This window comes from Lutra lutra, chromosome 16 (genome assembly GCF_902655055.1).
Source record: "Lutra lutra chromosome 16, mLutLut1.2, whole genome shotgun sequence".
Classification (NCBI taxonomy): Eukaryota; Metazoa; Chordata; class Mammalia; order Carnivora; family Mustelidae; genus Lutra; species Lutra lutra.
The window spans coordinates 40,508,873-40,527,872 of record NC_062293.1 but is presented as its reverse complement, the minus strand read 5'-3'; the positions used below and the strand labels follow the sequence as shown (position 1 = coordinate 40,527,872).

At 45.7% G+C, this 19,000-nt stretch overlaps 2 protein-coding genes across 4 annotated transcripts in view; one reads left to right on the top strand and one right to left on the bottom strand.

Moving 5' to 3' along the window:
- RHBDL3 (rhomboid like 3) overlaps positions 1-3,581 on the top strand; it is a 50,259-nt gene extending 46,678 nt beyond the window's left edge. For all 3 annotated transcript variants that reach the window (XM_047709179.1, XM_047709180.1, XM_047709178.1), the window contains one exon: positions 9-3,581. In XM_047709179.1, the coding sequence (XP_047565135.1) occupies positions 9-280 (272 nt within the window). In that variant the 3' untranslated portion in view covers positions 281-3,581. The remainder of the gene's footprint in view (positions 1-8) is intronic.
- Positions 3,582-5,677: 2,096 nt separating this feature from the next.
- C16H17orf75 (chromosome 16 C17orf75 homolog) lies at positions 5,678-17,239 on the bottom strand. The gene is made up of 10 exons (XM_047709181.1): positions 16,908-17,239; positions 16,118-16,198; positions 15,151-15,276; positions 13,827-13,970; positions 13,518-13,575; positions 11,243-11,362; positions 10,256-10,320; positions 9,754-9,890; positions 8,387-8,490; positions 5,678-7,853 (listed from the first exon to the last, which is right to left on the bottom strand). Exons 1-10 carry the CDS (start codon positions 17,045-17,047, stop codon positions 7,638-7,640), a joined length of 1,191 nt encoding a protein of 396 aa, XP_047565137.1. The 5' UTR covers positions 17,048-17,239; the 3' UTR covers positions 5,678-7,637.
- Between the last annotated feature and the right edge of the window lie 1,761 nt (positions 17,240-19,000).

Genomic DNA, 19,000 nt, shown 5'->3' with positions numbered 1-19,000 from the left:
CCTTGCAGTGAGCATGGAGTTCGGGCGGGCCGTGTGGCTCCGGTTCCACCCATCGGCCTACCCTCCGTGCCCTCACCCGAGCTTTGTGGCGCACTTGGGTGGCGTGGCTGTGGGGATCACGCTGGGCGTGGTGGTCTTGAGGAACTACGAGCAGAGGCTACAGGACCAGTCCGTGTGGTGGATTTTTGTGACCATGTACATGGTCTTCGTTCTGTTTGCTGTCTTCTGGAACATCTTCGCCTACTCCCTGCTGGACTTAAAGCTGCCACCGCCTCCTTAAGGCACTGGGGGCCCGACGTCTGGGAGGGGAGGGCTGAGCTGCAGCAGGAAGGAGCACGTATGGACATTCTCGTTCTCAGCGCCTGCTCCGTGAGGCCGGGGAGGACAGGACGAGAGACTGGGCCACGGTGAGGCTGGTGTTCAGGTTTGGACAGTGGGGCCTCTTTTCTGAAAGGACCCTGCTGGATGAGTTGGATGCAGCTGCTGTTTTTCTAGACTGTTCTGAGGACATCAGGCCAGGGTGAAGGCAGCCCTCCCCTGGGGCTCAGCTTGTTCCATGAGTTTAGGCGACGCCTCCCTTGTCACGGATTGACGGCAGCCCTCCTCCCTCTTCCTCGTCCTGAGATGTCAGGAGGATCCGAGCATTGGGTAGGGAGGCAGGCCCTTGTCCAGCTCAGAGGTACAGTCACAGGCCGGGGAGTGTCCGCTCTATAGCTGTTGGGTTTGGAGCTCTGGAGCGGAGGAGGGCCGTGTTGGGTTTTGGTGTAAGCGAGCCCAGGGTGCACTCCTGGTGCTGGGCACTGAGGCATGACCTCTAGTGCTTGGGGCAGGCAGAGAAGGGAGATGCTGTAACTCTAGGCCTCACTCTTGCCCTTGGGGGTGTCCAGCGAGAGAAACGCAAGCAGGAGGGAATAAACTTCGTCCCAAATGCTACACTAGGCAAGGCCCATGACCACCTTTGGATTTCTCCCTCCCTGTCCCCCAGATGCTGACATCTCATCTCCCTGCCTCGGCATCCCAGGCCCCGCCTTGTTTTTAGCGCCTTTTCCTTCCCTTCCATTGCCCTGACCCTATATTGTGCCTCCCCTTTGGTCATGGGGACATGTGTGTGTGTGTGTGTGTGTGTGTGGTTCAGTGTGTAAGGACACCCATGGGATGGGAGGAGAGGCCATGGAAAGAATGTGAGGCAAGTCAGACTGCAGAGAGGCCCTTGGGGGGCATGGCGGCGTGTGGAAGGATCTGCGTGAGAGGGGAAAAAGGCGCAGAGAGGTGAGACCCCTGAGGATCTGGCTTTCAGCAAAGCTACCCCCTTCTTTCCCATTCCTCATCCTTTCCAGGCATCTCCCTGAGAGCCACTGACCAGTGGGAGACTTGTCTGTGGTACGGGGGATGCTCAGGACGCCTCAGCCGGCCTTTGCCAAGTTCCCATCTTGTTTCCCTCTAGAATGACCTTCCTGTCTAAGATAGTTCTGTTTTCCTCAGGAGGGAAGGAGCTTTGGGGGTGTAGGAGAAGCTGGGGCAGGAATATTGAAGCCCTGCGTCCATCGAGTAGGGAGGACAGGAGGCTGCAAAGAAATTCCAATTTAGAGGAAAGTGGCTTCTAGGGAATTGTTGGGTATTTGGAGGAGGGTCAGAGGGGAGGGCAGCCCCTACATGCAAAGGCTCAGAGCTTGGCAGGAACTGGCTATTGTCAGCTTCATTCCCCCGCCCCTGCAAGGCACAAGTGGGAAAATGAGGCTGAGGGAACGAGTTCTGAGCCGGAGCTGATATAGCCCCTGAGGAGAGGGGGGGAGGGGAGGATGGCCTTTGACAAAATGTGTGATTCCCTGTATACTGCTCTTGGAATTCCCAAGAACCGACAACCCAGAAAGACAACTCCAGTCCTGGAGGCAGAGGGAGTGTGTCCCTGCAGGGGTGAGAGCAGGAGCCTAGTCTGGAGTCAGCCGGGCCAGACAGCTAGGGGGTCTCGGGCCACTGTGGCTTCCTGTCCTCAGTGATCACATGTGAACGGGCAGGGTCTCCATGCAGCCACAGGCTACGCCAAGCCCTTCCCCGTCTTTGCCCGGTGCTAGACAGATTGTCTGGGTACCCCCACATGTCTCTCCTGAGGTCATGCTGCCCTTGGGCTGGCACAGCACTGAGGATGGCCAGGCCAATTGGGGGCTGAGCTGCGTCACCCCGAGGCATCTTGTCTGTATCCCGTGAGCCTGCCTCTGCCCCTAGGGAGGGAAGAGGGTAGCTGGAAGAGTCAGCTTCCTCAGGAGAACAAGTTGGAATAGGGGTCTCAGAGGACTTGGGTCAGGATGGAGAGGGGGGCCCTGGCCATGGGTTGCAGCCCCCTAACCCTGAGTGGTGCTGTCCCTCCCTGGAGGAGTAGAGGCACCCTGTGCCCTATGGGGAGGCAGGGCGTTGCTCTGCCCCCCACCCCCCTGCACCCGGTGTTCTGGGTTGTGGGTGGAGGGAGTGGAGAGTCTCTCCCACCTTCATCTGGTACAGCCTGGAGAGGGGTCTGCCTCTCGCAGGGGTGAGAAGACTGTGAACCAGAAGACTCTAGAAAGGCCCCAGAGAAGCACCCAGTTCCCTCAGGGCTGCAGATGGAAGTTTGCTACCAAGAAGGACTACCTAAGGCGGACATCCTACATGCCATCCTGTCTGAGATGCACCAAGCGACCCACCTGTCAGCAGGTCCCAAAGGAACCCAGAAGTTCTTTAGTCTGCTACACACCACACCTGCCCAACCATCAGATCCAAACAGGGCCACCCACTGGGGCTCCACAGTCACTCCTCACAACCCAGGTCTCCAAACCAGGGCCAGAGATCATTGTCTGGTAAGAAAGGTTTCTGTTTTGGTGTCTGGCTTTCACCGCAGCCGGTCCATGCACCCTCACCCCGGCGCCCTGCCAGCACCCTCGTCCCCTTCACCCCTCCTTCCCCGGGCCCGTATAGCCACCGGCCCAGGGTGCCTCTTGGGGCTGTGGAGGGTGGCTGGCCTTCATCCACAGGATACAGAACTGAAAGCTGGGGATTCCCCAAATAGCAGCCGGACTTGCTCGCTCGTTAAACGGAAGAGGAATCACAGAAACTAGGGAAGGGAAAACAGATCTTCAAAGGAGAAATTTGGCTTTAATGACACCATTAATCATTCATTTTTTTAATTAGGAAAAGCTCCCTAATGAGGTGTTTTTGCCAGCTAATAGGACTCTCCATTTCCACGAGGACCCTTCTTACCCAGAGGATTAGGGGAGTCATTGCTCACCAAGCCCAGATCTTCCCCCAGGGTCCAATTTCGTTTGCAAATAATGCAGATTCCCGGGTGCCGCGGAAGCCCTTTCCTGGAGTCCTTCATGCTGCTCCCAGGGCTGGCCAGAAAGCACCACACTCCTCTGCCTTAAAAAAACAGTGCCCAACATTGAATATCCACTCCACCCCCCACCCCCAGGACTTGAGTAAGTGGGAAACAAAAGGAAACACAAGCTGCAATGTTTGTTTCTAAATATTTTTGTATTGTGTACATTCTGTATATTTTGTTGTAACATATTATTTGAACACAGATTCCATTAAAGATTTTTTTTTTAAAGCCATCGGTGACTCAGGAAGTGGCCTGAAGGGCTAGCATTGGAGCCTGTTTCGTCTCGGTCTGGGTCGGGGAGGTGGGAGGTGGTGGGAAGCAGTGGCGCTGCGCTGGGCCTCTGATGGACATACGGCACAGCTCTGGGAGTCGGTGCGGGTGCTGGTGTTCCTAGCTGGGTGATTCTTAACCATTCTTGAATTACTGAACTCTTTGAGTGGTTGATGGAAGCTGTGTTTTCTCCTGCCCTAAAAATGCACAGATAGACAATTTTGTGTACAATGTGGAGGGGGGAGGTGGTGTGTGAATAAGGAAACTGGTCCGTGGCTTCAGGTCAGGAACTTCTCTGCCTACTGTCCTGCTGGGTGCCCCATCTTGCTCTTCTCCTCTAACCTATATTCTAACGGGAGATTGATATACTACTATCATTGGAATGATCTTTGAAATATCTAGGAACTTCCTTCTTTACCCCAGTAGTCTATTATTTAGGTCTTTCGAGGGGTAGTCAATGCCTGAGGATCTTGAGGAAGGGATAGAAAGGCTCTCAGGGTAAAAGCATAGTTCGCAAACAGAAGAGGAGAACAAGAGGGGCGTAAATGCTTGGTGAGTTTAATAATCACATGGGCTTCGAATGGACACAGTCTGAGAAAGTGAAGTTTTTCCCCCAGCTTTTCTAAACCGATGGCTGTGTACATGGGTTTGCTATTCATAACCGTTAAATTTCATTGGGGGATTAAACCACCCTGTTAAACTGAGCACGGGAGCTGTTTCCCATAATGTCACATCGGTTTCCTGTAGGTCATTGCAAAACAGTTCTAAAAGCTGCAGAAGGCATCCCAGAGCCAACTTGAGTACAGCTTAGGCTCAAGGTCAAAGAATTCGTTCCTGCTTCACATCCCCGGAGGGAAAATCGGGGCCCTGTCTGAGGCCCGGTGCACCCCCCAGTCAGTTCCAGGCTCCAGTAGCTGGGGCGCTTATGGGCCAGCTCCCTGGACAGCAGAAGCTGTTTAGCTAGCTTTGCCTTTGGCTTCCTATCACTTCCCCCTTAACTTTTCTGCTTCATCTTTCCTACCAGAGCCTCTTTCTCCGATAACTTCGTGAGACAGTGAATAGGTAACCCTGAAGACGATTTACGGATTACTTAGTATGTGCTGGGCATTGCATAAGGCATTTTCCATGGAAGATCCTCATTTAGTGCAGGGATACTTGGTGTGAAATGGTATCAGTACACCCATGTTTACAAGAGGGGTAGGCTTAGAGAAGTGTAGTGACTCACGGGTACCTCGTGGCATAGATAGACTCGCACTGTGGTTCCCAAGTTCATGCTTTCACTCACCCCTCGGCTGTTTGTGTGGGACTTTCAGGCACTAAACCTGTGGAAGGGCCAGGGCGTTCGTTTCAGGACCCAGTCTCTCTGCATTAGTAAAGTAATGGACCTTGGAACATTGATTTGGTGCTCACTTAATAGGATCTCTGCTTTATCAGCCCTTCTAGAATAGTTTACAAGCAAATCCATAGCTATGAATTCATGGCCGCTCCCTATCACCACTGACTTCCGAAATCTAGCATTTATGCCAGCTCAGAATGATCTGAAGTCTGGGTCACATTTAGGAAGTTTAGCAGTTGTGGGACTGGAGCTGTCCTCTTACACCTCCAAGTAGAAGGACTTCATCGATGCCAGGGTGTGTGCGGGCGGGGGCGGATCTCCATCACTAAGAAGACACATGGTTAGGAAAACGTGGTCCTCATCTTGTTTCCCGGATGCCTGCAGGCTTTCCTAGCATCTGGTTTAAGTGTGTCTCTGGTGAAGGACAGGCGTTCTATCATGGTTAATAATGAATGAGAGTGAAGGGAAGTGATTTGGGTTATTGAGTTCTAGGTGTGTAACTTCCCTGGACAATGAATAAAACATCGTGATGGAAATTGCCCTCACACCCTGCCTGATGCCTCCTGCCAGGTGCCAAAAGGTGTTATTCCAGGAGGGGATGTGATTGTCTTCAACAGATTCCTTAGCATGACAAGTATGATCTCCCCCCCACCCAAACTTGCCGCACCTTCATAAAAATGTCAGCTTGAGAATGGAGCTTGTTAAACAAAAATAACTCTTGATGAGAAGCTAGAGTGGCTTATTATTATTATGATTATTGTTACAAATATAATTACAATTAAACTGAGGCCATTTTTGATATGACGAACATATATTTCCTGTGTGTAGAGCACACAAGTAATACATAAATGTATTCCACACGTGAACAAGTCCTTTTTAAAACTTTAAAAGTTAATACATTAGCTTATTAAAATTTGAATACAGTCCATGTTTCTGGTCGTGAGCTCTTTGGGTTTCTTCTCATGGCCAACAGGATACTTGATTCCACGTCACCATTTTCCTCGCCTACAATAGTGATGGTTTGTCACAGACTTGTAAAATAAGACTATATGGTACACAGTGTACCTCATGAGCCTGCATCACAAAATATATATTTAGAAGTTCATGTAAGGAATAGCTAATGAAACTTTGACTATATCCATAAATGGCTTGAAGCAGGTAATACATTTACCTTAAAATGCCATTTACATCATGGACTATTGAATGAAACGTGAATTTGAAAATGAAAAATATGGTTTTTTTGACTCCGAATGTTGATGTCCTAATGTTGTCTATTAAAAAATTGATTTCTAAATGAGCAACCAAGTACGTTAGAAAAAGTCAGATTCAAGTGTGGTGCCTTGGAATTGCTTATTTCCCATAGTCATTCTGAATTTAATGCTATAAAAAATGCTATTTGGATTTTGTTTTCTACACTGCCTACAATCCAAGTTATTAAAATTTAAAACCATATGAGAGCCTTTATGAAGATCCTGAATTGTATTTCTCATTAAAGGAAAAGAAATGGCTTGGTGAGTCATGTCCCCAGACTTCTGTAGAAGAGAAAGCATAAGGCCATTGTCAGTCATTTTCAAAGTTAAAACTCAGCACTTATGTATAAGTTTAGGAGAGGATTTTTACGGGCTTGTGTTCCTCTGAGCATCCTGAGGGCAGTGAGAATAAGACTTCTGATCTTCTAAACAAAAATCATTATCAAATGGATTTATTAAAGAGCTTTGCAGAACAAACTGCCATCACAAGTGTAGCTACAACTGGCTTCCTTGGGAATTATAAATGGCTCTAGCTGAGGCCCCATTCAGTTGATTCAGAGTAAAACAAGATGAGGCTTGTAACAAATGCACAAAAAAAAAACTAAAATCAATGAGTAACTCTGATATGAAGAATCTGTTTGCATTTTTTGTTACAGTTTGCTTGTAGAATTTAAGTATACTTGGTTTCTTTTTTAACACTCTGTTGGGAAACTCCAGCATTTTCGACATAAAAAGAGAAAAGAAAATACAGGCTCCTGGCAAGTAGCTGTGAACAAATGAATGAAGAAAGGGGCTGGGGGCCACTTTGGCAGTAGCTTTCTGTCAGAGATGATGTTTTGTCTTGAAGCTTATGCATCTATTTTTAAAGCTCATTTAATGCCTTACACACTCATGATTTGTGTATTGTCTTACAAGCTGGCTCTGTCATCCATGCCATAATCAGACAAAAAAGAAAATCTATCCAAGCACCCACAGGATGCACAGATCTGTCTCTGAAATGGTGTCACAGCACTAATCTGTCCTGAGACTAGGAGGACATTTTTTTTTTTTAAAGAAACTATAGTACATGGAGAAAGGAGTATGACAATTTTTCTGGGAGGAAAAATTGCTAAATACTGCAGCCAACTCCTCAGAGAAGCCACAAAATTACCTTTCAAGACTTCTGAGCCTCAACCCCCTGAAGCCTGGAATTTATGGGGTCAGCAGTGCGCTAAAACGCCACGATTCTAACACACATCTAAGGCTCAGTGAAAATGGTCCTTGGATTTTTATGTCTAAGTAAGTTAAATTTTAAAATTACAAAATGAAGACATCTAGAATGTGTTTGAAATAGTCTGAAGTAGCAATCCTATGGACAATTATAACGACCGCAGTTTCAAACACCAAGGCTTGAAGGTGCAACTTCACAATACAGTTATCTCAAAACATGTGATCAAAAGCTTTGAGCGAGAGCTTCTTTCATAAATTCTTCAAGGACAGCCACGACATTTTTGGCTTCGGGCATTTCTTCATGTTCCACTTTAACAATCTTCAAAAGGATATCTCCACTACCGCAGTTCTTTAGGAACATGTAACATTTAAACAAAGCATAATGATTCATTTCTGCCTGTCGGATAAATCTCTTCAAATTATTTGTGTCTTGTATGGCCTAGAAAAAAATTACCCAGTTAAATATGTGTTTAGTGAGATAATAATGAAGCCTGAAAAATTTCTCCTATCCAGCTGAGAGCTTGACATATGTTGCTGAGATGTTTGCTTTTTATTTTAAATATTTCCATCATTCTTAGGGCTAATATGCTTTGCCCTTGGGAGAACACAATTTCTTAAATACTTTTAAAATCACCTAAATAAAGTAACAACGCTCCTCCCCATCAGAATTTTGAACCCGTAGGCATTGAACCATTTTTTTGGTGCTTTCCAACTAAGATACATCACAAATTAGAAGATAGTCCCAAGATACAAGCAAGCATTCAACCCAATTAATTGGAAATGCAATGATATATATGCAGAAGCTCCTGGAAAGTATAAATAAAGTAAATGCCTTCTGGGGATTCTAGTTTTGAGAATGTCCTATTTAATAGACATCACAGCTGTAAAGCAGATTTGTTACTCTGTCATTGGTACTAACGAAAATTGAGACAAAAATGTTATGTGGCATTTGGCACGTAGCCAATTAATTACCTTTAGTTTAAAGTTCTCCAGTACTTGTCGAAAAAGAAAAGGGTTACCTCCTTCAGTGCCATTCAAAAAAGCCTGCATCCAGTCCTCACAAAACCGGTTGCTTCCTATGAAGTATTTTAGAAAAATTAAATAAAACTGAAATCCTACCAATGCAAAGGTTCCCTCCTTACAAAGCATAAGACATTTATTTTCTATTCATTATTTATTTATCTTTAATGGAGGTGTAACTGACATCCAACTTATTAGTTTCAGGTGTACACCACACGTATCCATTGTGATTTTCTTTCTTTCTTGGTAAAAACATTTACACTGTATTTTTTTAAAAGATTATTTATTTGAGAGTGAGACAGAAAGAGCCAGCACATACAAGTGGGGTGAGTGGCAGAGTGAGACTAAGAGAATCTCAAACAGACTCCCCACTGAGTGAGAAGCGGGACACGGGGCTTGATCTCATGACCTTGAGATCATGACCTGAGCCAAAATCAAGAGTCAGACGCTCAACCGACTGAGCCACTGAAGTGCCCCACTTAAGAGTGAATTATTTAAGAGTTCTGTAATGGTTTAAAAAAATAGTCTATTTACCACCTGGCTAAGAAATACCAAATGGTTGAAGCCCTGAGTTGCGTCTTCCCCATCATATCCCCCTCCTTTCCCATCAGAAAGGATTATCATTCCCACATATTTCTTTCAACTTTTGTCAATTTTTAAAAAATATCTCTAAGGCCTTTATAGTATTACTTTACGTATGTTAAACTTAGTGTTTTTCTTTAATGGCTCTTTGACTAAATAGTATGCTTCTGAGCTAATCCGTGCATTTTCACTGCTATATGGGACTCTACTGTATGACTACAGCAGTTTTTCAGTTTTCTTTTTTTTTTTTATTTTAAAGATTTTATTTATTTATTTGACAGACAGAGATCACAAATAAGCAGAGAGGCAGGTGGGGAGGTGGGGGAAGCAGGCTCCCGGCCAAGCAGAGAGCCCGATGTAGGACTCGATGCTAGGACCCTGAGATCATGACCTGAGCCAAAGGCAGAGGCTTAACCCACAGAGCCACCTAGGCATCCTAGTTTTTCAGTTTTCTTGATGATAGACATTTGCTTCCATTCTTTGCTATTTAAAACAATGCCTTTCTGAATAATTCTGTACTTGTCTCCTTACATACACATACAAGAGCTTCTCTATATACATAGGAGTGGAACTGCTAGGCATTATGGGATTTCTGTGGTTCTAGAATTGATACTGTTTTTGGTGAGTGTGAGATAAACAGATACAAGTGTACAAGGCAAGGGGGATAAGTTTGTATGATGTGTTCTCAGGGCAAAAATAGACTCCCACCAGGAAGGCTGCCTCAGGCTATGGCTCACCTGCATTGTAGAACTGAGGCTGGGAGCTGCTGCAATCGATGACCACAGGTTTATGTGGCTCCTCGGTCATGGCCATGCACAAGGACGTCATGGTGCCTTCATGAATAAGGCCTTGAAGACTGGCCACACTCAGAAACCTGCCACATACACAAGTTCTTTTCCACACACAGTATTGCAGGGTAGGAAGGAGAGAACAAATTCATTCTGCACTGGGTGGGAGGTTTGAAAATGTAATATCAGGCTTGCTGTGGAGAAGGTTCCCTCCTTACAAAACTTTTTTTTTTTTTTTAAGATTTTAAAAAAATATTTTATTTATTTGACAGACAGAGATCACAGTCAGGGAGAGAGGCAGTCAGGGAGAGAGGAGGAAACAGGCTCCCTGCCCAGCAGAGAACCCGATGCAGGGCTTGATCCCAGGACCCTGGGATCATGACCTGAGCTGATGGCAGAGGCTTTAACCCACTGAGCCACCCAGGCGCCCCATTACAAAACTCTTCTTTACCTGTTAATGTCTCTCTTTGTCTTTTCATCTGATTCTTTAACTTCAACAGGAGTATAACTTAGAGCCTATGGGAGAAAAATAAAGCCTAATAGATACAGGGATTCTACTTTTCCTTATGGAGCAGCTACTCGACAGTAAAAGTCAGCTTCTCCAATTAGCATCACACTGGACCATTCCTGATGGGCACTACCCAGTGCTCTCCAGAGCCATGTTCAGTGGCTGCCCAATGACAGCCTAAAACCTGGCTTTATCACCCTGGTCTCATGGGACCATCCAGTTGCAGCTGAATTTACCCACCACATATTTAAATAAAAGCCTGTCCATGTACTCTAGCCTTCCCCCATTGTCTGAATTATTTTTGTGAATTTTTCATTTTTTATCCAGACATTTTTTTTTTTTAAGTAATCTCTACCCACAATGTGTGGCTTGTACTTATGACCCCAAGATAAAGAGTTGCATGGTTTACTGATTGAGCCAGCCAGACACCCCTCTCTGGACTTTTTATATAGTTAAAATTCACTTCGGGTTTTTGTTTTCCTTCTCAAATTGTTTTGGAAATTATGCCTCTCCCAGATCACTTCAAAAGTATTATTTTAAAATGTTTTATCCTAGGGGCACCCGGCTGGCTCAGTTGGTTAAGGGTCAGACTCTTGATCTCAATTCAGGTCTCGCTCTCAGGGTTATGAGTTCAAGCCCTGCTCAAGCTGCGCATGGAGCCTACTTTAAAAAAATAATAATAATGTTTTACCCTATTGGGAAGATTTAGTATTTGCAATTCTACCTGAGTAATGGAACTTTCTAGATCTCAGTAAACAGAATGTGGTCTATTCTGATTACAAGCATAGTTTGAATGAATATTCAGCGGCGAGGGGGAATATGTGTATGTTCAGGTGTTCAGAGTGTTGAGAGAAAGTGAGTATGTCTTTAATCAAACTCTGCCAAAGTGACTCTCTATTAAAGAAATGCTTTTGTTTAGGCAATACTTACAGCATGTAGCAGAAACGTAAGCTTCTCCTGAAAGAGAAGAACCACCCTTTGGATTGGGCATACAACATCCTCAAACCAGCTGCTCAGGTAGGATTTTATGTGGTTCTCCAGGCCTCTCTCCTAGACCAAGAAAGAATGTCATCGCCTTTAATATAAGCATTCATTTTAGTAGACTTAACATTTTCTTCTTGATATTCTTGACGATGAAGAACTAAGGATAGGGTGCCTGGGTGGCTCAGTCAGCTGAGTGTCTGCCTTTGGCTCAGGTCATGATCCCAGGGTCCTGGGATTGAGCCCTACATCGGGCTCCCTGCTCAGTGGGGATTCTGCTTTGCCCTCTCCCTCTGCTTCTGTTCCTGTTCATTTTCTCTCTCTCCCTCCCAAATAAATAAATAAATAAATAAATAAAATCTTTAAAAGAGAAAAAAAAAGCGGCGCCTGGGTGGCTCAGTGGGTTAAAAGAGAAAAAAAAAGTGAGGATAGACACTTCCTTTTTTTAAGCTAACACCACCGACTCAAAAAAGGAATTGTGATACAACTTTCCTGAACAGAGTGGGGATTAATTCTCCACTGAAATTCTTAAAAACACACTTAGAGATATATTACATAAAATAAAGAGACAGAAATAGTAGAGTTCCATGCAATTTCTTTGCTGGGAAAAGCTGGGCATTTACATGTCCATCTCCCCCTACCATACTGTGTGTACTCACTGGAGATTTTTTTTTTTTTTTAAGATTTTATTTATTTATTTGACAGACGGAGACCACAAGTAGGCAGGAGCTTAACCCATTGAGCCACCCAGGTGCCCCTGGAGATATATATATATATTTTAAAGATTTTATTTATTTATTTGACAGAGATCACAAGAGAGGCAGGCAGAGAGAGAGAGAGAGAGGAGGAGGAAGCAGGCTCCCCACCGAGCAGAGAGCCGGATGCAGAACTAGATCCCAAGACCCTGGGATCATGACCTGAGCCGAAGGCAGAGGCTTAACCCAGTGAGCCACCCAGGCGCCCTGGAGATATATATATTTTTTAAGATTTTCTTTTTAAGTGATCTCTACACTCAAAGCAGGGATCGAACTCACAACCCTGAGATCAAGAATTGCATGCTCTACCAACTGAGCCAGCCAGGTGCCCAAGGAAATATTCTCTTAATAATCTCTATCACCCCAGCCCTTGGCAGTACCTGAAACATCCATGCATGAGCTTATAGAGGACCTGCTACATGGCTGAAGGAGTGAGACAGCTCACTCACATTCAAATAGGATCAGAGAAGGACACACCCTAATTCATCAAAGCACTCCAGCCCACTCCAGCTGTCAGACAGGCTGCCACGATTGCTGCCATGAGCACACCTGGCTTTCTAGGCTATGCAGCTCACTGGGGACTAGTAGAAGAGCCCTACTCTGGGAGAGCAGCTCCCCCTAGACTCATTTCCCTGGCTCACTCCTATGCTAGCCTTTTTTCTCCCAAAGAATCTTGTAAGCACATGACAAGTAAAAGGAATTGATACCACATGTAATGGGTAGTAAAGTTAGAAGAGTTACGACTTAACAACTACTACATGCTGAATGTGTAGTTTTTTAAAGGTATGGGTAATTTAATCAATATGGATGTGACTAGTTTGCAAAAGATCGACTAATTAAAAAAATGGAAATTTTCTACAAATCTTTGTTGGTTCAAGGACAGTCATACCATTGTATAGCATGTCTTTGGTGCCAGAGGCTCCGCGGACATTAATTCTGACCAGAACCTAAGTCGTATGTGCCTAGAAATCAGGAAAAGAGCATCCTCTTTCTCACTTGGCATGTTACTACATACCCTGAATTGAATGGAATCAATTTTTCCTGGATACAAAACATTAGAAGCAGCCTTGTGAAACTTAGAGCACTTACAGGACTATGTTCCCTGCTTCCCTTAACCAGCACCCTCCTATTAGCCCACAAAGCAGTACATTTTTAGAATTGGAGTGTCTTTGTGTCCACCTGTGTGATTTTTTTTTTTTTTTTTTTTTAGATTTTATTTATTTATCTGATAGGCAAATCACAAGTAGGCAGAGAGGCAGGCAGGGAGAGGTGGAAGCAGGCTCCCCGCTGAGCAGAGAGCCCGATTCGGGGCTCGATCCCAGGACCCTGGGACCATGACCTGAGCCGAAGGCAGAGGCTTTAACCCACTGAGCCACCCAGGCGCCCTACACCTATGTGATTTAATAAGTAGAGCAGTTACACTGTGTTTATCCTCTCAGTCTTACCAATTAAATCTTCGATCACCTTACCTCACGGTTCATGTCATTTTTCAGCCCTTGAATATACTTGTCCAGTTCAAGCCTGAAAGTACGTTCTTAAGGAAGCAATATAAAGGGTGCATCAGGACAGTGTTTTATCTCTCAATAGGATACATAAAATCTTTCAAATGATGCAAACTGTAAATTAAAACATGCCAGGACAAACTGGTTGTATGAAGGTATGAAATGAAGTAAATAGAGAAGGGATAGAAAAGCTCTTTGGAGGTTGGTAGTAATACTCCTCCTCCTGGCTTCCCATGTTTTCCTTCCTGATATCCTCGAAGACCAAAGAAAGGATATAGCTCAAGTCCTTTTTCAGACCCTCCTAGAAAACAGACCACATACTCTGAAGCGTTATGTTCACAGTCCACTGTTGCTGCTTCAGGAAGCAGTTTTTCTTGCTGGAAAAGACAGTAATAACAACCGACCCGGGATTCTGGAATCCTAGAAAAGACAAGACAGTGAAATGTATTATTGTGTTAACTTGTGCATCTAGTTTTTTGTTTTTTTTTTAAAACACCATTTATAGATTTTAATTTATTTATTTATTTATTTATTTGACAGGAGATCACAAGTAGGCAGAGAGGCAGGCAGAGAGAGAGGAGGAAGCAGGCTCCCTGCTGAGCAGAGAGCCCGATGCAGGGCTCGATCCCAGGACTCTGGGATCATGACCTGAGCTGAAGGGAGAGGTTTTAACCCACTGACCCACCCAGGTGCCCCTCGTGCATCTAGTTTTATGGACTGCTCCAAGCCCTGGTCATCTTCATTTGGCAATATTGTTCAATTGCAAACTAGGTCAGAACCTCCTAGACTTCTCCTTGGTTTGCTTGAAACAGCAGAGGAAAGCTGTTTTTAGTGAAAGCAGCGCCTGGAATTTCAAACGTGCCATTTCTTTGAGTTCTCCTCTCTTACGTGAAAAACTTGTGCAAATCTTATTCTCATTCATAGTGTATCCACGTTTACATAAATATAAGCATGTTCTCTCCACCACCACCCCCCCCCAAAGCTTCATAGATCGCTGAAGCTCCAAGCAGATGTGACATGTTAATCCTGGGGCTTTATCTTTTGGCTGTGGCTTCATACTCCTGAGGGGACATGATGGCAAAACCATACTTCTAAAGTGAACTACAATCAAGGGGTATGATGGAAAGATGGCTAAAGTCAATGGAGGACACCTGTGACTAAGCCTGAACTCCATCAATGTGACCAGCTTTTTGACCTTAATGTCGTCTTCTTCTTCTTCTTTTTTTTTAATCTTCATGTCTTCTAGTTTATTTGCTCATCTAAAAATGGAAGTAAGAGTATCTGCTCTATGGCCCCTTTGTAGAGAGAATGGCATCAAAGTTTGTGAAAGCACTTTACCAACTGTAAAGTATGCACTTTTCATTTTGGTAATGAACTCATTGTCCCAAGTACAAGACTAAATAAGTACGCTTAGGTGGCAGAGTCTGCCATTCACCGAATTCCATTCCACAAATGTGTGTGTGAGACCCAGCGCTCAGGTTGCTAGAGAACAAAGGCCAGCTTGGCAAGCCTAGTAGGACCTGATCTTTTGCAATTTCTCCTTCCTTCTCATATTCAGCTCAGATATAAAAATTCCAGACACAGCACATTTTACACTTACCTCAGCTCCACAGATGCAACATTACCCAGCCCTTCAAAGACTGCTCCCTTAGAAAGACGCTTAGCAATGAAACTGCGCAGCTCTGGTTCCACTTCCGATGGCAGATTAGTATCCACTAAGGAGAGGCTTGACAAATGAGACATACACATTCCTTATCAGTGGACTATACATTCACACCTTGTAAGTCAGAATATTACTAACAGCCAGAATCTCTTTAAGGGTTTGACAAAGCTTTTTATAGGACTCCTGTTGGGGAGGCTTCTAGATGTGTATGTCCCCAGGTATGATCTACCTCCTTGAACAGTTTAAAATAGTCCTATCTTCCCAGCTCATTCTCTCTAGTATTATGACTCCACCGGAGCCCTTAATCCCCTGACCTTACCTCCTTTTCACGGTACCATCACACTATTAAGACACCTAAAAAATTCCTTAAATCATCCATCATCCAGTCAGTGGACATATTGTTGTATTATACCCTACTTAGCATCAAGTGCTAAAGTTCATTCATTCATTTACTAAATATGTACTAAACGTCTCCCCTAGTATCTCTCAGGGTGCCAGGTAGGGAGACATCAATGAACCAAAGAGACAAAAATCTCTGCTGTCCTGGAGTTTACATTCCAGTGTGTAGCAATGCAGCTCTGAAAGGAAACTGAAGGCAGGGAAAAGAAGCATTTTAGATTTCTTTATACTCATATGACGTTGAATATTTAATGCAGTTCCAATCAAGGAACTAAGATCTACTGCTTCTGGCTAATCACCAGGGGCACTACGGGTATTTGGATCTGCCCAGCCTTGAATGAATGAAGGAAGGAGGAAATCCAGATGCAGTTCCTAGGGGACGGGTGGGTTCGGTGGTTTGAGTCGGGGAAAGCTGAAGGGAAATAAGATACGCACTAATATCTACAAGACAGAGACGCACAGAAGATAAAAGCACACACGTGGGTTAGGGGCGAGCTGTGTTTACCTGAAATCATCACCAGAGGGCGTTTCTGCATTTGTGCCGCTTGGGCTTCCATCGTCACTGTCCCCTCGCTGTTGCGCCAATCTGCACATCACAAAAGCAATGCCGCTATGAGTTATGGGCTCTAACTCAAGCGCGGTATGGCCCCTTCCCCGCTGGCAAGCAGGGTGGGAGGGTACAGTCCACTGAAAATGCTGCAAGTTAGAAGGGCGTTAATCCTCCCTCCACTGCCTACCCTAATGACAGGGAGAACCCATGCAACGGTGCGGACAAGAGCCCCTTCTCTCTCCAGGCCTTCTAAGGGGTGGAAGAAAGGCTAAATTAAACATCCACAAGAGTCGAGGGAATTTCCTCTAAAAACCAGACTTTCCAGGGTCAAGAGAGCCCCAGGAGTGTCTGCCCCGACGGAGGAAAAGGGGGCAGCGAGAACAGAGGACAATCAGAGGGTGGGGTGGAAGTGTGGATGCGTGGGGCTAATGGGAGAAAGTGGGGCGGTACTGACAAGAAGGACGGGGTGGAAACTGACATTAATGAGTGGGCGAGGCGCTGCGCCAAACGAGCGCAGGGGCGACAGGAAGGGGCTGAGAAGTCGAGAGGGACAGTTGGAGCGCAGAGGCTTAGGAGGGGCAAAGTCCAGGCCGGTGGCCCTTAAGAACGGCGTGAGGCCAGGGGGCCCTTAGGGCCAGAGACTATACAGCTGGGAGAGGGGGAGGTCTTTGCGAGCGACCGGGGTTGGGATGCGGGGCCCCGCGGCAGGGCCGGGGAGGGACCACAGGGACGCTGGGTGCTGCACCTGCTTCCGCGGTAGCTGTAGAGACAATAGTGGCTGCTGGGTGGCGGCTCGAGTCTCCGCTCTTCCGCGGAGCCTCCCTCCTCGCTGCTCTCTAGCTCCTTTTCATCCCCATCCAGAGATTCCTGCAAGGAGGGGAGCATCGCGGCGGCGGCGGCCTCCTAGCGGCCCTGTGTTCCCGCCAAACCGCTCCCCCGCTGCCGTACAGTCCTCCCAGGCCGGGCTCGTGCGGCTCCAAGCCTTCGTGCACCTGCGTTCCGCCGGTTTCCCGGAGTCCGGGAAGCAGGCGGCCGAGGGCGGGGGCGCTTTACTCCCCTCAGGGGCTAGTAGGCGCGCCAAATTACCTCCCGCGACTCTTTTACCGTTTCTCTTTTGACTCTCTTTTCTCCTCTGGCTATCGTCTAAGACGTCCAGGAGACGTAATAAACATGGTACAATTAGCTAGGCACCTGGGAAGGGATGAATGGGCCCTCCAACTACTCTTCAAGTGCGTGGACACTTACTCATGTGCACCAGATTGATAAAAGATATAAAAATTTATTTTTAGGGGCGTCTGGGTGGCTTAGAGGGTTGGGCGTCTGTCTGCCTTCGGCTCAGGTCACGATCCCAGGATGCTGGGATTTTGAGCCCCCCATCTGCTTCCCTGCCTTTCGGAGAGCCTGCTTCTCTCCCGCTCTCTTTACTTGCCCCTCCTCCTGCTTGTGCTTTCCTTCTGTCAGAGAGAGCACGCACAAGCAGAGAGAGGGACAGAGGGAGAGGGAGACAAGCCGGGACTCCCTGCCCAGTGGGGAGCCCGACCCCTGGGCTGACCCTAGGACCCCAAGATCATGACTTGAGCCAAAATCAAGAGTCAGAGGCCAAACTGACTGAGCTACCTGGGTGCCCCAAATGATAGGACTTTAAAATGCCCACTTCCAGGTAAGAACATGGGAGAACTTTGAAGAGTCTTGAAAAAGGCCTCTCTAAATATTTAAAACACTTAGAAACCACATGGGAAAAGAAAAATCTGACTAGGTAAAAACTAAACTTCTGTGTCACCCAAAGTCAAAACACAAATGACCACCCAGGAAAAGTATTTGCAACATATATAATAGATGAAGGCCTGCCATTTGTCAATAAAAAAGAAAGACAATAGGCAGTTCATAGAAGAAATAAAAATGAATATGTAAGCAAATAAACTGTTCAATTTCAACTGAAATTTCAAATGAAATTGGTGACATATTGTACTACTGTTCACCTGGCAGATTAGCAGGGATTTGAAATACCTTGTGCTGAGGCACGTAAAGAAGCGTTCTCCTAAACTGTTAATAGGAATAAAAATACACATGGTTAATTTTATTTTGTTTATTTTTTTCAGATTTTATTTTTTAAAGTAATCTCTACATCCAACATGGGGATTGAACTCATAACCCTGAGATTAAGAGTTGCATGCTCGGGGCACCTGGGTGGCTCAGTGGGTTAAGGCCTCTCTGCCTTTGGCTGCCTTTGATTCTGATCTCAGGGTCCTGGGATTGAGCCCCGAATCCAGCTCTCTGCCCAGCAGGGAGCCTGCCCAACCCCCTGCCTACCTCTCTGCCTACTTGTGATCTCTGTCAAAAAAGGAAAAAAAAAAAAGGGTTGCATGCTCTACCAACTGAGCCAGCCAGATGCCCCAATATACATGATTTAGAAAGGAATTTGAAAATGTCTATCAATATTTTATTTTTTTTCTATCAATATTTAAAAAAATTTTTAGGATTTTATTTATTTATTTATTTTATGTCAACAAGGTGACTTTTATTATTTTTTTTAAAGATTTTATTTATTTATTTGACAGAGATCACAAGTAGGCAGAGAGGCAGGCAGAGAGAGAGGAGGAAGCAGGCTCCCCGCTGAGCAGAGAGCCCAATGAGGGGCTCGATCCCAGGACTCCGGGACCACAACCCAAGCCGAAGGCAGAGGCTTCAACCCACTCAGCCTCCCAGGCGCTCCTCTGTCAATATTTTAAATTCACATACCCTTTGGCTATTGGTGCAACACCAGGATATCATCAAATGGATACATTTATGTAAGTGTGAAAATACAAGTCCAAAAATATTCCTTGTAACGTGGTTTAA

Coding starts and splice junctions, on each gene's coding strand:
- C16H17orf75 (XM_047709181.1), bottom strand. CDS start 17,047: ATGCTCCCCTCCTTGCAGGAATCTCTGGATGGGGATGAAAAGGAGCTA. Junction 16,199..16,907: donor TACAGCTACCGCGGAAGCAG/GTGCAGCACCCA, acceptor TGTGATGTGCAG/ATTGGCGCAACAGCGAGGGG. Junction 9,891..10,255: donor ACAAAGAGAGACATTAACAG/GTAAAGAAGAGT, acceptor TGTATGTGGCAG/GTTTCTGAGTGTGGCCAGTC.